Raw genomic sequence first — 18310 nt, forward strand, 5'->3', positions numbered from 1 at the left:
TTATATTTCTCAAATGACTCAAACAGATCTATTAATATCTATATTAACTCTAAATCCCTTTTCTCAATAGGTATTGATCCAATTCCTTTTTAAAGGTATCAATTGGCCTTGGTAGTTTGTATCACATATCCATTATTCTGTGGGAGAAAATTCTTCTAATTTCTAATTGTGCTTGAGGCTTTGTGAATTTTGTACTTGTTCTTCAAGTTCTTGGCTCACTGTCAAAGCAAAATAGTCTGCTTCTTTCTACCTTATCTCTGTAACTTTCATTCTTTTAAAGACCCATATCATGTCTCTTCTCAGTCTTCTTTTCTCAGTGAAAATAAATTCAATTGCCTGAGTCTTTCTCTATAATGTAGTTCTCTAAAGCCTGGAATTATCGTTGTCATTCTTCTTTGAGCATTTTCCAGTTTATCTATTTCTTTTTGAGGGTGATCAAAACTGCGCACCATAATGCGCAGTTATGTATGCAAAGTATGGTGCACAGTTGACCTCAGTAGCGACCTATGCAAAGTCATTATAATGGTTCTGATTTGTAATCCAGTACTGTTCAGATGTAGCCAACTACCCAATTTTCTCAATTGGCAATTGCTTCACGTCAGCTAGATACTTTTTGGATATGATTAATTATCATGCCAAATCCCTTTCCTTTTCCATCCTTCCTAATGAATGCCATTTCACATTATTCTATGTTCCATCTCTATTTGCAGTGCCAGGGGTTGCATTGCTCCTCCATTATTTGAGGAGATTGTTTGTAAGGTTTTTCTTTTGGTTTGGTCTCTATTCTGTTTATTTTTGGTCACCTGATGCATAGGGCAAGTCTAGAGGAGGATCACCTGGTGGGTCCACTTCTGGGCTTGGCCAACTCCACCATCCACAGGTCCAGGATTCCCCTGACTGCTTGCACATGTTTGAAGCCATAATGTGCAATTGGGTGACCCTTAAACACCAGCATGCAGTGTGTCTCCCTTAGCGTCTTCCATGACAAATGGACATTGTTTGGAATTTTTGTTTTGATTTCCCAAGTCTCATCATTTTGATTTAATTTTGTTACATTTTATTACTTTATTTTGTTTAAAATTAGTTTGAGTGGCCACCCCTCCCTAAAATGTTAATGGTATTTCCTCTTTATGGGAAAAAATTCGATCTTTCCCGGTGGGGTTTAGGTTAGTCCAATCCCATAGGCCTAACTTTGTCCCAAGGGCTCTTTCATGTCGCACACATGTTTCCAGTCCAACATGCATTACCATCCACTCACATTAAACGCCTCTGCCAATTCTCAACCCATCTGCCTAACTGGGATAACTACCTTAAAATATTATCTGTCTTCTTTCTGCTTGTTAACTGCCCGCAGACATGTCATTAACAAATTCTCTGATCGTACTGGTAATATTTTGCTCGAGGTGATTCACAAATAGTGTAGACAGCAGGTTACCCAGGGTAGATCCCTGTGAAACACCATTGGTTAGGGCATTCCAGATACAGCATTTCCATTTATCACTACCTTTAGCCTTCGGTTGTGAAACCAGTTTTCAATTCAAGCAATTTAGAACCGGTACCAAGAGATAATCTTCAAAAGCCTCACATGTAGAACTTTGCACAATGCTTTCTAAAATACTTGTGAGTTATTGGAAATATCATGGTTGCTCAGTGATTAACATATATATATATATAAAATCCCTGACAGAATATGAATGCAGCATTGTTACATAAACAAAACTTTAAAACTACATATGAAATTGCTGGGTTATGCTCCTCTTATTGAAGCGTTTTTGATGCTACAAAAGTCCACTTTGGTATCTCTCACTCTGTTACCTTTGGTAGTGATGCTCGGGATCCTGAGCTCTGTGTAGTCATGGTAAGCACAGTGGTAATTCCCAGACCAACACGCGCTGGTGCTGCATCCATATTAATCCAGAAGGAGACCCAGGACAGGATAACAATAAGGAGACTAGGGATGTACATCTGGATTAAGTAGTAACCCATCTGTCTCTCCAGGTGGAAACGTGCCTCTATACAAGTAAATTTCCCTGGAGTGGGACAGAAAAGTTACAGTGCTGTTATTTAGATTAGTTCAGATACTATAATGTCAATAAAGTCTCCAAACATAGTCTACATCTTTTCAAGGAACACTCATTGTGTTCCACAGAAACTATTTCCACTGGCAGGAGGGTCAGTAATCAGAGGACACAGATTTAAGATAATTGACAAAAGAACTAGAGAGGAGATGAGGAGTTATTTTTTTTACCTAGCGAGTTGTTATGATCTGAAATGCACTGCCTGAAAGGGTGGTGGAAGTAGATTCAATAGTAACTTTCAAAAGGGAATTGGATAGACAACGGAAATGGAAAGATTTGCAGGGCAATGGGGAAAGAACAGGGGAGCAGGACTAATTGGACAGCTCTTTTAAAGAACCTGCACAGGCACGATGGGCTGAATGGCCTCCTTCCGTGCTGTATGATTCTATGATTCATCAAGTGATTATATCTTTGCCCAGTTTCTTATGGGTAATTTCCTGACTTTGTGCTCCTCGCCCATCAGCAGCATATCTCAAAAATCTGGAAATGTGCTTCCCATGAATTTCTGACTATCAACAATGGTCGGAAAATCATGCACAGTGTGCAGCCAAATTTCCGCCATGCATTTCCAGCAGGCAAGGCTCTCCGCCGGTAGTGTGAAATTGGAAAATTTCCTCTTTAAAGTCAACATTGTCCCTCATTCATTTCTCTGTAACCCTGCTCAAATCAAATATTATGGTCAAGTGCTATTTATTCATTGTCCTTATTTATTTATTGTCGCCATTCTCCCCTCTGAAGATGTCAATTTGTTCACTTCTATCTAATTAGTTTAGTTTAACAGTGCTTTTTCCAGTATGTGTCAGCATGCAGCCAGTCTAAGTATCACATTCACTTCATACAGTCACAGTATCCGATTATAAATATAAATCGGATGTTTTTCTAATGAAGTTACATACTCATAGTTACTATATATATCCTCATGATGGTGTGAAAAGGTAGATTATTCATCTTCGCATGAAGACATACTATGAACAGATAGTTAGCAACTAGAGGAAATAGGAACGTCAGTTGTTTAAGGGAATCATGTGCTCATCCTTATAGCTCGTTACAAGGCCACCTTCAGATATCTAGTTTCCTTTCTTTCTGACCACGAGAGGCAGAGGGGGTAATTTTGTGAGGCGGAACTCTTGGTGAAGTGCCTCACTAGTGGTGAGTACGGCAGTGGAGTTACGGCTATAACACTGTAGCCCCAATATTCTGATATTACTAGTATCACGGCTCCATGGCAGAAGTGAAACCTCATGAAATTAACCCATCATTTTAGGGTTCAGGACGCAACTCTTTCACTTCCCTTTCGTGAGAGGTATAAGGGTTCCAATACCCTTAAAGGAAAGGAGGTCAAAAACCATGTATACAAGGCAACAAAGACTGAGATTTGTTAAAAATGTATATACATAAAGAGCAACTACTGTAAAAAATCACATCCCCCCTTCCCCAAATCAATCACCCTATAAGTAGGGCAAATGAATTGTTACAGCAAGTTGATTTCTCATTTAATTCCACACAGACAACAGCATTTTTGCTGCCTCTGGGACCTTCTGTGTAAAATTGCAATATTTGGGTACTAAATTGCAGTACAAGTGGGAAGTGTAGAAATCTGTAGGATGCTGTACCACATCACTTGCTCTACTGATAATAAACTCTCTGTCGACCAAAACAAAGGAGAGTAATATTACTTACAAAATAACTTTGCTCAAACAACGCTTAATAATGATTAAAGGCAAATCATTTACTTTTCTTTTTTATTCACTGGATTCCATGCCCCATGGGTAAGTTACACCACAGCACTGTTTATGCAGTGGGAGACTATCAATGGGAAAAACATTAGAAGTGACCATAGAGAATAGTATCAACTCATTAATTTGGACAGGTGAAACTTATTGAGCACAATGTGCTCAGAACAGCTAACATTGAGCCATGCGGTGTTAAGTGGTTTGTGCACTATTGTAGTGAAGGTAACTCTGATCATGTCACATGTCACTGTTGTAGTGAAGGTAGCTCTGATCATACGTTGTAATGCCTTGTGCAGTATCACAGTGGTGATGGTATTAGTTACGACACTGACCTGTGTTGTAGAGCTTTGTGCAGTATCTTAGATCCTTTTCATCTTCGAGAATAAACTGTGGTAAAGTTAACCCTTCAGCTACCTGTACAGCAGCATTTTCATCCCATTCAAATATCAGATCATTCATTGTGTATCCAACTGAAAGACAGAAACGGAAAAGGAAACTCAATGTATTTGAATGACCAGTCCAGACACCCAATACTGGGCTGCTATGGATTTGAAAATTCCAAGAAAAATAAAGAAGTAACGGAGAAATATAGCTAATTCCCTCTGTGCACTATTTTTCATGTTTCTGTCAATACATTTCTATTTTAATGCATTCATTGCAACTGATTAAAGGGGCAGGCAAGCAACTGGGGAAAAATGAGCAGTCTCCCCAGATGCTACAAATAATCGTAATGGGTAGGGTCTGGAAGTAGAAGAAGACGCATTCAAAAAGAACTTCTTAAAAGTCTCCTACCACCTAAAGCCTATAAGTGCCTCTTGAATACCAGATAGGCAGAACTTTGATGGAAACGGAGGGAAGTCCCATGACGACCCAAGCCCCACCCACTCACCATTATGTGGCAATGGATGGGATGATAAGATCCTTCCCCCAAAGATGGCAAAGGAAAATTCTGGCAGTCATATTGAAGGGCAGGGATTTGGTGGCAGCTCCCCCTGCCCCATTTTCCCCTATTATCCCCTCTGGTATCCCAAAACAGGTGGTATTCAGGAAGCAAATCTAGGCCTGTGTCTCTGGAGGATTTTGGTACCTCATTAGATGGCATTGCTACCAGCTTTATCCTACAGGGCTGCCTCCAACATTGGATAACTAAAGCATTAAATACTAACAGTAACAGACAGAAACAACTGAACAGAGAGAAGGAACATCAAAAAAGATAATAGCAGAAGATTTTAAAAAATACAAAGGAGGTAATATTAGGAGAGTAACAACACATAACAACAGAGGATAATGATTACAAAAGAACAATATACCATAATAGAGAGAGCAAATAATGAGAGAATTAAAGCAAAGGACAGTAACAGCAAGGAGAAACCAAGAGAATGTAATAATTACAATGTGTACTTGACAATAATAGTAGAGGATAATAATGACAGAAATTAACAACCTAATGTGATAAGAACATAAGATAATAACAGAAGAGAAGAAAAGCAAAGCAAACAACAGAAGAGAGTGACATCAGAGGACAGAGAATAACAGAAGTTAATAACGGAGGAGAGTAATCATAGTGGAGAATAAAGACTGTGGAGAGTAACACCAGAGGGGAGTAACGACACAGTTAACACAGAGAAGAGTAACAACAAAGAATAATAACAGAGAATACAGCAAAGGCCAGTAAGTACAAAGGACAACAGTTGAGTGTAGCAACAAGGAGGATTAGAGAGTGAAAACATAAGATAGTTACACAAAATGATAAACAAGAGGAGGGGCAGGATGGGATGAAATCTCCTCTGTCTGTTAGCTGTAGTGGTCCTATGTGAAATGAGTCTGAGCAGTCTCAACCCAATATCTAGTTGTGTCAGACACACAGCTCAAAATTCAACTCTCACTCATAAAGCCACAGGATGGTTGATGTGGGAAACAGAAAAATGCCACACAGATGCAGTAAGGGTGGGACTAAAGCATATTGTTGGGGCAGAGTAAAAGAAGCTTTATTGTTCAACTAGCCTGCGCTATACCTGCATTGGGGGTATCCAAATGGAAAGTGTTACAGTTCCCAGCATTAATATCCCTTGGCTTGATGGGTAGAAAGAAAGGTTACCAAAGACTAATAACAGATGTTATGAAGTAGAGAGTAACAAACAACTAAGAGTATCAATGGAGAAAAACAGAGAACAATAGCAAGGGAAGTTAGTATCAACTAGGGGTAATTACAGAGTGCGATAATAACAGAAAGTAATAATTACAAGAGAGAATGTTGGGGGAAAGGAACATTTTTGATTTCAGGCACTTAATGTTTGCTTCAAGCACTCCCAGGTCAGGTGCGTCATTGTTAAATGCAGAGTGAAGTTTCCACTACTCTGCTTCAATGACGTGTCTCATCCCCGACCTTAGAAGTGAACCAATACTGCACCAGGATGACATTTTTCAATTTCCACACTGGCCATTCTTTTGCCTCTCTATGAGATTGCCGATTTAATGACAATTAAGTGTCAATTTAGGGGCATATGTTGTGTTGGGGATTCCTTCACACTAAGAACAGGATTGAGACCCTCCCAAATTCATTTCATACAGGCCCCTTACAGGTAAACGTCAGAGCAGACTTTTCTCTTATCAGTCTGATCTTGGATGAATGTGTAGTAAATACAAAAAGAAAGGGTAGAAAGCAACAGCCACAGAAGGTGATAAGAAACCAAAGCAGAACAATAGAATTCAATGAAAAAGTAACTATAAATGGTAGTAATTATAGAAGAATAACAGCAGGGGGATAGATGCAGAATAATTTCAGAGGGTGATCACTACGAAGAGTAATAAAGACAGTGGGTAACCACACAGAATTACAACTAGCTACAACAACAATAACTGAGGATTAATAGTAACATATGGGGCTAGAAATGACTGAAATTAGCATACAAATGTTTAACTTTAAATTTACAGCACAGAACAAGGCCAGTTGGCCCATCATACCCATTCGTATAACATTCCTCTTGTCTGCTATTTTAAGTGAGGCATTAACCCACTTATTTTAAACAGGTTAATGCTGTTTTAAAATAGTGAACAGAGGGATGTCATACTATGATGCCAACTGTTTGTATGTTAGTATTGCAAATGGTCTGGTTTACTGTAACAGATGGCATTAGGCACAGACAGAAACAACAGAAAATAAAAGAAGATAACTCAATAACTACAGAAAAGGACAGACATTTACAACAGAACTTTATAACAGAGGGTAACAATATAAAGATTAATTGAGGGTAATAACTACATAGTAACAGTAGAGGCTGGCTACAACAAGGACCAGCAACGCAGGATAATAACTGGAAATTAATAAGGAAGGATAGGATACCCCCAATGTTCACCCAATTAAAAAGCTGGTATCAGTAGAAGTATCCATGAAGCTGTTGGATTGTCGTGAAAACCCAACTGGTTCATTATTGTCCTTACCCAGTCTCGCCTATATGTGACTCCAGTCCCACACCAACATAGTTGACTCTTAACTGTTCTCTGAAGTGGCCTCTCAAGACACTCAGATGTAACAAACCTCAGGGCACCTGGGGATGGGCAATGAATGCCAGCCTTTCCAGTGACGCCCATATCCCATACAGGGCAGAGAGGAAGCAGATTCGGGGCTTTATGCTGAGTTAGCTGCTCTCAGTTGGGGCAGTATGAGGATATAATTGGCTTGAACATTTCTGGGTTAGACAGAGAAAAATTGGCAAGGATTCCTGCTGCTGATAACTATTTAATAACCTCTGCAGAAGGCGGCCTTCGAGACACACGACAACGCAAAATCGTCAAGCAGAAATTGATAGCCAAGTTCCACACCCATGAGGACGGCCTCAACCGGGATCTTGGGTTCATGTCACGCTACACGTAACCCCACCAGCGAACAAAAGTTATCTGTTTTTAATATAACGTGTCATTTGCTGTCTTTCTCTTCCTTCCTTATGTTTCTATGTTTCTGCCTCTCTCTCTCTCTGTTTTTTTTTGGTTGTTTGTATATTCGGTGGTCCTGTAGGTAACACCTCTCTGTCTGAACACTTTGATTGCCTTGGCAACGGGCAGTTGGAAAGATTATCTGTAATCACCAGGTATTGTTCTGTGATTTATAAATGCGAAAGGTTCGAGGATTTCTTGACATTCACCTGAGGAAGGAGGAAGCCTCCGAAAGCTTGTGATTTTCAAATAAAATTGTTGGACTATAACTTGGTGTTGTAAAATTGTTTACAATTGTCAACCCCAGTCCATCACCGACATCTCCACATCATCTGCTGAAAGTGCATGAGAGTGGACATCTGGTGAGGAAGCGTGGGCTCCGCAGTGATGCCCCCCCATGTTTGGCAGTCACTGTCTAGCTCAGGGTGTCTGGTGTTCATGGAATGTTGTGTTGAGGGAGACAATTAGTGAAAACAGGAGGGAGGACAAAAATATAAAACAGGATAATAATAACTGAGGATGTTAACTCCAATAAGTGACAACAGTGAGTAGAACCAGGAATTAAGAATAATAGAAGATATAAACGGAAAATAACAGAGGACAGCAAGAAGGGTGGGAGCACCAGAAGCTAATAATAGTGTAAGAACAAAGGAGAAAGCAATAATAACAATAAATACCACACTAGGTAAGAGCAACTGAGTGTAACAACCAAGAGTAGCAGCGGCAGCAGTGCTAGCAACCAGAAAGAAGAACAACAAATAGCAACAAGTAACAAGGTATGAGGAAAACCAAAGGGTAGCCATACCACAGTAACAGCAGAGTGACAACAAAGGATGATAACTACAGGGAGTAACACAGTCAGAACAAAGCATCAACATAGATAAAACCTAGGGAGAGCAACAAGTGTTTAATACAGAGTAACATATAAGGTAGCTGTGGAGAGTAAGAACAAGGCACAAAACAAGATAAGGTAACTCCTTTATTGTTTAGAAGTGTACCAGGGTTTTCTGATAAGGGCGGGGGGGGGGGGGGGGGGGGAACATCTCCAGCAGGGTGGGAGTTGACCCTTGACCTCAGCTGACTTTCTGGCCCCGGGTCATTTGCATGTTGAAAGCGGGAACCCTGACCTCTGCTAGCAAGTTGCATTAAATTGCAGCCAGAAACTTACTACAGTGGGGAATTGCGGGCCTGCTGTAGAGTTAACATCTAGTCACCAATGTTATTCCTCAAAATTTTTGAAGTTGCTTCTGGGCCCTGTGCATGGCATGGCTTTGGCAACAATTGCACATGCCCCTCTTCAATTAATTTTTTTAGCATCCCCTCTCCTGACATTTGTACCCCAGGTGACCCTGACATCAGTGTTCTAACGGAAAATGGTGGAGGGCATGGCAGAAGTCACTATTCTTTCATTTTAATTTTGTATGTGGATCGGCCCAGTTTGTGCTGATGGGCCTGCACTCCACAAATGGGGGTGGACAGGCAGGGACATGGTTGAGCACGTCCTAGAGCATATATACATCCCAGATCCACCAGAAAACTGATAGACTTGCCCAGAAAGTCGAGGCCATTATATGAAAAAGGTGACATTACAACAATAATGTTAATAATTCTGGAAACATGCAACAATTCCAAAATTATACATTTAGAAAAGTGGTTTTTGACTTAAGTTCAGAGTATAGGAGTTGGTAACAGTCAAGTGATAAACATGTAATAAGGACTGCATTCAGAAAGCCCACTTCTTTTTTAGATTGTTAGTTTTTGACATTGGTATTAGAATGAGCTAATAAATAGAAGATACTTACAGCTTTCAAGCTGCATTATACAAGTTTGCACATCCATTGGGAAATTCTTTAAGTCCATGGGACAGGCAAGGCTCAGTGTTAACCTGAAAAGAAGCAAAGAATTATTTTTACATTGGGTACAATGGTCGAGTTAAATGGCCTAAGCTCTGTTTGACTGGGACTGACCTCAGCCTACGAAATTTGAAGCCAGATCTCAAATTCACTGAGCTAAAGATAATAGCATAGGTGAACACAACATTCTTCAAGTGTGTAATACTGGTCAATACTCCCCTCCATTCTGAGTGTGTGATGCAGATGAACACTACAATTCATACCAAGTTATTACTACAAGCGCTCCTAGTTGATGGTACTAAGCTACAGTATAATACTTAGCCAATAACACTGACCAGTGGAATCTATACTGTTGGTAATAATGGGTAGATAAAATTACCCATGCTTCTTAAGGAAAGCAGTAGAATGGTAACTTGATCTACGACTGGCTGCGGCTTGAGCTGATGAATTTAAATGATTTGACGAAGATTTTTGGCCTAGCACTAGTTACTGTGATAATTCCATCTCCTCTCAGTACTTATTATGCTCAGCTCACACCAGTTACTTTGAGCATTCCCCCACCCCCATGTCTACTGCTATCAAGTCCTCCACTAGTTAATGCAATAATTCCTCCTTTCCACTAGTTAATCAAATCATTCCTCACTAGTCACTGTGTTCATCCTTTTTCTACCAATTACTGTGATCACAGTAATTGGTAGAAAAAGGATGAACACAGTGACTAGTGAGGAATGATTTGATTAACTAGTGGAAAGGAGGAATTATTGCATTAACTAAAGTTACTCCAAACAACTGCTGGTTACTGTAATTAATCACCTCTCCACTCCGTACTGTAATCCCACGCTTAGGGATCACCAGTTAGTATGATTTCTCGGCCTGCCAGTGTTTAATGCAATAATCAATGCATTGACCCAACTATTAGTTGCTTCTATCATTGCTCTATAGGCTACTATGATCATCTTGCTGCTGGTGTTGTGATTTCCTCTCGCCAACACACATACAGTCACCACCCACATTAACTCTTGGGATGGCACCACTAAAAATTCAGGAAGAGGTTGGCCTACCCTCATGATGTCTGTAAGGAAAGTGGGAAAAGAAGGATTATTTGACTGGTGTGTGATTATTGGTAATTCATTGAAAGTATCCAGTCAATGTCATCTAGCCATCAGTTACCAACATGGCTAATTAAGTATTGGCATGCATATCAAGGGTATTTGACTACAAACCAAACAAGTTATTCTTAACCTTATGTAGATCATTGGTGAAACCATTTGATGTGTTGGAAAGGATTGAAAAAAGAAAGCTAATTATGATTCTGGGGCATAGAGCTTTAAGTTATGAAGAGAAACCCACAGAAGCAAACTTGTTTCTGTTGGAGAAATGAAAATAAAATTCTGAACGGAATTGTTAATATAATTCGATGTAGAATGCAAAGCAGGAGACCATGCTGAGGATACATGCTTACATATCTGCTTTCCCAGTGGCAATTTTTTTAATGTTGGGAGAGATTGGGCAGCAGCTGCACTTTTCAAGCCCGACTTCATGCTGGACTGAACTAAAACTTTAGCTGATATAAAGCCTAAGTGGTGTGAGCTGTCCTCCTGGAGGAAGTCTTGGTTTCATATGCTCAACTGTCAGATTGAGAGCTGACTCCTGAGTGCAACTGGTAATATCATTGTAGCCGTGGGTGAAAGCAGATGATTTAACTTGCACTATGAACATACAACTGGAGGACACAAGTAAGAAACTAGTAAGTCTCCAGCAAGTCTTGAGATTAGAAGGAATTGATTTTTTATCATTCCTAATAAGAGACACAATTGTCACTCAGCCTGGGCTCAGCATCCCCTTTTGAGGTGCAAACAGTCTCTTGCATAGTATAGCTTCTTCATTTTTTAGGGACCCAAAAACATTATTTTCTCAATAAAAATCTTCTCAAATTTAATTTCTACGTTAGTCTTAAAAATCTCTATTTACTCTAATATATAAATAAGAGCTACATTATTTGAAATTTACCACATCTACCACTTCTGTGTAGACATGAAGTGGTTTCAGATTTGCATTAATGCAATAGTGGTAACGTAACTTGGGAATCACATCACTAATCTGATTCTCGAGCTACGCTGTTTAAGACTATATATATGAGGTAGTCACACAACACTTTGCACAGGGTGCAGTATAACTCTGTTGAAGTGCATGCAAAATTTATAAACTTAAGTATGAATGTTTTTAACGTTAGAGGAGGTTCCGCACACCTGCCTGCAATCTACTAATTTTAGAATTTAATTGGTCTATGAGCAGAGCTATGTATATGAGGCAGGGGGTAACAGAAAAGACTACCTACAGAAGAGAATAGCAAAAGAGGACAGCGACCACAGAATAAAAAGCTCCTTTGTCACTGGGAAAAGTGCAATTGCAGCTTGCAATATAACAATGTAGGCTGAGCATTACTTTTTGTCTGAGACCTGCACCTGTGATGTAACACTCTTAAAGCCAGATAATAGTACCAATTTCCAGGGTGGTTAGTGGTAAATACCATGGGTTTCATTCAAACATAAGCCAGATTTATGTCAGTAAAGATGAATGTTATCACAAATAAAACAGCGTCCAATTGCCTTTGGCCTAAAAGGTAAGCTTCTAGCAACTTACTCAATTCTGTATAGGCACCTTTAATCAATAGTGTATTACAGTCCCCTCTGTACCTCACACCTGCTTCTTACTCAATGGTGTATATCTGCCTCTTGCCTGACGTGATATTGGCATTCCTTACTAAATACGTATATTTATGTATGTATTATTCAATACCATATAGGTGCCACCTATCCTATACTGCCTACATCCTTTACCCAGCATCACATGCTTGTGACCTGCCCAATGCTGCGTATGATGGATACTCCATGATTACCCCTCTCTTAATAGCCTGTGCACTCTCCTCATCCAGTTCCATATGACTGCCACTTACCTGATACTGTAGAGGACTTTACCAGTTTTAAAAATTCGCAGTAATTTGTTGTCTGTAGTAATTTCGTGAAAATGAGCATCTTTCTCGTTAGCAAAGAACAAATCTGGTTTCCAAATAGAATCCAACATAGATGGATCCAGATCCAGCGAGTCATCAGGAAACTCGCTGTAAGCCAGTCGCGGATCATTCCATTGCTGCCGTAGGAAAATATTTAGCCGGTAATCCTACAGGAAGCGAGAGAAAAACAGGGCTTGTTTACAGTGGGCTCAGAGCAATAGTAGAGGAACAGTTCACCATTAATGAGAGTAAAAGCCTGATTAAAGGTATCAGCCACTTTCCCATTCCCTATCTTGCCTTTCATCATTACTTTAGCTTCCTCTCCGCTTGCCCTCTCTGCAAAACCATGATGGGAGTATATTATCATCCTTAGTGCAAACAAAGGGAATGGAGTGCTTTCATTGTCTCTACAAGATCATGGAATATTCCCATAGTATTCACTATTGTTGCAAGAACAAAGTCAAGAGGCAGCAGCAATTGAGAAAAAGATAAGGAGCATGTAGGAGGGGGAGTAAATACCAGGACGAGTCTGAAGAAGACATCAAGGAAATGGAAGTTGACATAGAGGAGTGGGATGAAAGGGTTTGAAGGTGATTTGGAAAAGGTGGATATAGTTTGAAGAAGACATCAAGAAGGAGGAATGGCTTGAAGTTAACAGGAGGAAACTTTGAAGGAGATATCAGGGGGAGAGTTATTTTAACAGATGATCGGAGGCTGGAAACAGACAGTAAGAGAACAGCTATCCAGGGGGATCTCAGAGGGTGGTTCAGAGAGGGAAGGGAATCTTAGAAGTTTGGGAGAATGGAGAGCATCAGAGGCCATTTAGTTTGAGGCTTGAAGACCCAAAACCAGTAGCATTTCTCTGCCAAGGGGTTACAACTTAGTCATTGTCAATCTTGTCTTTTTCCTGAAATAACATAGCACTGCAAAATCTTGGAGTCCAAACCTGTGACTTGGCTGTGCAAAACCAAGGGGATCTGGCAAAAAGCAAAGAGTATGCAGATAGTCTTCTTGCTGAATCCGTGGATTATGATGACTAAGTAGTTAGATGCTAAAGGAAAGTGAGGGTTCAACATCAGTTTCTTAAAGACCAACAGTACATAATGATAGGTAATATCGTAGAAAGGTGACATCGATGATGAGTAGGTGAAAGTGGTGCACAAGAGTACATTCCTAGATTTCATACACTCAACGAAGGAGGATGCGAGAAAGAGGTGAAGAAATGCATGACCAAGGCTGGAATTTTGACAGATTATAAAAAACAGTGGGGATACTCCATGATCTGGAAGAGGAAAGAGATAATGCTAAACCTATACAAATTATTGGTTCAGCCACATTTAGAATACCGTGTCCAGTTTTGGGCACCTTATTCTTGGAAGGATGAGATTTATATGTGGCAAGTTGATAGGGCAGAAAAAGTGGTGCAAGCAGTATGATACCAGGGCTGGGAAGTTTTGGGTATGAGAAAAGACTAGAGAACCTGGGGCTCTTGACGTTAACATAGGTTAAGAGGAGATTTGATAGAGGTGTTCAAATTATGAAAGGTTTTGATAGGGGCAAATTGGGAAAATTATTTCCACTGGTCAGTGAGTCAGTAATTAGAGGGTATAAATATGAAATTACCACTAAAGGAACACAAAGGGAGAGATTAGGAGAATCATTTTTCAATGTAGCATAGTGGTAGGGCATAAAATGCTAAACTGAAACAATGGAGGAAGCAGAATTGATAATAACTTTTAAAAGAGAAGTGGAAGTGGATAAATCATTGAAAAAGACAAATTTAAAAAGGTGTGGGGAAATGGTAGGACAATGAGACAAAGTGGACAGCTGTAGTAAGTGGATTAGGAATGGCAGGGCAGGCCATTTGGTGCCCTGTGATAGTGATGGAATAGAAGCCAGCCAGGACAATGCCACGTGGAAGACCAAAGCTGACATGGTTGGGACTGTGTAAGGAAAAATCTGAATGGTAGAGCACCAAGAGGATGACAACTGTGAGAACTGGCACAAAGTGTGCCCAAAACCGCATATGTATTTCAACTCAAATAACCCCAACATGAGATAGGGAACAAACCAGAAGAAACAAACACAATGGCTAAGCTTCAAAGTTTAGGTAATACATTTTCTAGTTTCTAACTAGAAGGCACTAGCACCAGTCTCTACTCATTGTTTCAGCTAAATACAAATTCACTGCACTGGCTGGTCATCTAATCCAGAAGATAATAACTTTGGGGTCTTACTTACTCTTAGTACATAATGGTCCAGAAATTGCTCCAAGCAGCGAACCAACAATGTTCGCCGCTCCATAGATTAATACTAACCCACTAACTTACCGCGGTCTTTACTGGGTGCACTTCCTCTAATAGGAAGCGGAGAAGAGTCCAGTGTTAGCTCCAGCGAAGCTAGGACCCATGGGAGAAGCGAGAGGATCAATTGACCAATCAGATTGCAACATTTTTGACAAGCTGCGAAACTGTTACTGCAAGCTGGAAGGTAACATCCAGGAAGTGAAAGGTACAACATTAAAATCATTTGTAAAAACTGAAATAGACAGCAAAAGAGAGGGTAAGAAATAATTGAATTAAATAAAAGAGAACTGAATAAGTAATTGAAAGAAAAAATGTGCAGGGCTATGGGGAAAGGGCTGGGGAGTGGGACTAGCCGGATTGCTCTTGCACAAAGCCGGTGTGGACTCGATGGACCGAATGGCCTCCTTCCGTGCTGTAACCTTTCTATGATTCTATGACAGAAGGAAAAAGTAAAAAATAGTTTTAAATTTTTAATTTATTTCAAAAAATAATTTTTAATGTCCAAAAACTATTAAAATAAGGAATAATGAGACTCCATATTTTTAAAAGTTAATTTTTGGTTGTTTGGCAGTCAATTGTTTAGACCTGGTACTTTTAAGCGTACCTGTTTTGTGGCAATATTAGTTACTTTCCAGCTAGGCAAAAGAGCAAGTTGGCGCTGGTCCGTTGATTCTGTTGATTCCAGCCGGTGATATCCCTTTAATGCAAAGCTGTCATATTGCCGACAAACCAGGAGGAGCAAGTTCTGAATTTCCGTCTTTACCTGAGCATATGCGAATGCTGGAACTTGCTCCTCGATTTCGCCATTAGCAATGGTGAGCGCTGTTGAGCTCTCCATTCTTTTTTAAACAAATTCTGGGCCGAAATGTTAGATGAGAATTAATTGTAATTCTAGTTTTTTAGTGCACTGTCAGTTCTGTGCAACTTTAATTGATTTAACTTTGAAGTCTGATGCATTAGTATTAATGTAGAACAGAGCAGCCTGCTGCTAAAGTGTTTAATTACTCTTTAGCCACAAGGGTTAGAAATAGCTGACAGTGAATAAATAAAGTTGTGGAATGAGCAGGTTTGAGGTGCAATGAAGGCAGCAAGTCAGAGGCAGGTTAGGTTTAGTGATGGTGCCCTGCAGACGATAATCTTGGAAGAAGTATAGGAGAGTCCTTTACGGGTATCAAGGGCATCCAACAAATAACTTGTGTACCAGGTATAGGACTAAATCCCACCAGGGTTGATGCAAAATGTCACACCTGCTGTGCATGGAAAGATATAAGGGAGAACATGTCCAATTTAAAGAAAAGTACCAAAGTAGGAAGGGAGACTGTCATTTTTATTAGTTTGAGTCACAATTATTTACCCAATGATTTTATAGGTCTGATGGATAATTACTTTACTTCGCAATACATAGGTCTGATTTACAATTACCTAGCATAGCTGTATATGGGCATTAAACGTATTTATCATACAATTATGTCAATGTCAATCCAAAGTGTTAGTAACTGTCAGACATGAGTTGATGACTAATTTCTGGAAAAATTATTGTTTATCCAACTTTACTCACTAACATGATACAAGTGTTCAAAAGACACTAATAATGAGGATATTGTATAAGGAGAATTACAGGCTATAAAATATGCATGCAGAGTTGCAGCTGAGACAGCTCGTTTGCAAGCTATCTCAAAGGAATCTCACTGATTCAGTGTCTGCAGCTAGCAAGATATTTCATTTTATAATTCACTATGCCTAACAATCCATATACTGTGGTGCAGACTTCACTTCTTTAAGATTCATCTTGTGGAACGCCTACTATTTTCTTTCCAGAAAAAAAGCAGCATTCAAAGGCATGCCTCAATTAGTGAAGGCGGGGTGGGGGTGGGGGTGGGGTGCTGCGGATTTGGTTGTGAAACATCAAGCCAACAGCACAATAGAGGTCATTGGGATGGGTGTACATGGCCAGGGTGATGCAGAAATTTGTATGTACTCAAATATTCAGGATTTATGCTAGTTTAATCATGTTTATTTGTCAATCATTGTCACTTAGATCATGCTAAAAATGTTTTGGCACCCATTGCATGTAAGGCCAGAAATTGCAGCGCCTGCAAGGTGTGGAGCCTTGGGTGGTTGTGAGCATTGGGGGCTTATCTCCACGCATTCCCATCTAGCTCCTCCAAGCCTCAGAATTTCTGTATTGAAACAACAAAATGCTTGAAAATCTCGAACTAACATGTTTGTTTTTATTCTTAAAAAAGAGCAAGAACCCTCCACTCCCCAAGATCAACTGGATTGAAATCTCCACCACAGCGCACTGTGGCCCGCAGTTTCCGCTCGATCGCGCTGGCTTTTTTCAGTGCAATCTCAGCGCAAAACAGCGTGGAGTTTTGATTTGCACCCAGCGTAATTTGACTTCCCGCGATGTTTTGCGCTGGCTCAAAAAAAATCGTGCTGAAGCTGGCCCTGCCCACAAAACTGGCCACGCCCCCGATCGAAACAATGAAGATGGTGAGTTTCCACCGACTGCGCCCATTCGAAGAGGGTTTTAAAATTAAGCTCGTTATCTTAGGCGCACAGGCATCAGTAAACGTTGTTAAATATTAAAAAATATTAATTTACCAAGAAACCGACTAGTGTATACCAATGAAAGTAGGAAATGCTTCAGTATAGATTCTTGAATCATTTTCAGTGATTTTAAATTAGGTTACTCACAGGCAAAGGACTGGAGACCTTTATTAAAAATGCTTATTTTTGGTGATAAACCCATTTTCAGCTGTATTAATAAAACTGCACCAGGTTACCGCTCATAAATACATCAATTAATATTTTTGATTGCAAAAAAAATAAAGAAACAATTACGCTATGTTAAGCTGCTGAATTGCGCTGATTCATGACAGATTTTACGTCTGTGATTATGTTAATGCATTTTAGCAGAAACTCGGCATAACTCTGTAAAATACTCCGACGCAATTTTCGGGTGCAATTTGCGCCCAAATGTCGATTGCGCCCAAAGCAGAAACTCTAGGCCCATGTCATCAACATTATTCAAACCAGTCCAACAACACATGTTTTGGGGTGGGGGAGGTTGTGAGTCTAAGGAGGGTACACAGGTGAGTAACTGATCACAGTTGAGGAAGGGGCAGATGTACAAAGTGCTGAAAACTAACTGGAGGTTTAGCATGGTCAGAAGGTCAGCTGAGTCACTTCACATGGCGCTACCCATGGAGTGCAGGTAAGTACATAAGTTACAGCAGCAGACTAAGGCTCTTTTTTCAGTCCATTGGAAGAGGCAACAGGGATAGAAAGACTTGTGGATTCTACCACACGGTTCAGTAAAGCAAACATTGACTCAGCAATAGCTGCATCAGTGGATCCTGCAGTGAAAACTTCAGATACACAGGGTAAA

The 18310-nt window shown here is 40.0% G+C and overlaps 1 protein-coding gene across 3 annotated transcripts in view; it reads right to left on the reverse strand.

The window, feature by feature from the left end:
• glra1 (glycine receptor, alpha 1) overlaps positions 1-18310 on the reverse strand; it is an 89120-nt gene that overhangs the window by 21531 nt on the left and 49279 nt on the right. For all 3 annotated transcript variants that reach the window (XM_067996093.1, XM_067996092.1, XM_067996094.1), the window contains exons 4-7: positions 12554-12777; positions 9547-9629; positions 4144-4281; positions 1816-2030 (exon numbers count right to left, since the gene is read on the reverse strand). In XM_067996093.1, coding sequence (XP_067852194.1) covers positions 1816-2030; positions 4144-4281; positions 9547-9629; positions 12554-12777 — 660 coding nt within the window. The remainder of the gene's footprint in view (positions 1-1815; positions 2031-4143; positions 4282-9546; positions 9630-12553; positions 12778-18310) is intronic.

The sequence above is a fragment of the Heptranchias perlo genome, chromosome 14 (genome assembly GCF_035084215.1).
Source record: "Heptranchias perlo isolate sHepPer1 chromosome 14, sHepPer1.hap1, whole genome shotgun sequence".
Taxonomy (NCBI): domain Eukaryota; kingdom Metazoa; phylum Chordata; class Chondrichthyes; order Hexanchiformes; family Hexanchidae; genus Heptranchias; species Heptranchias perlo.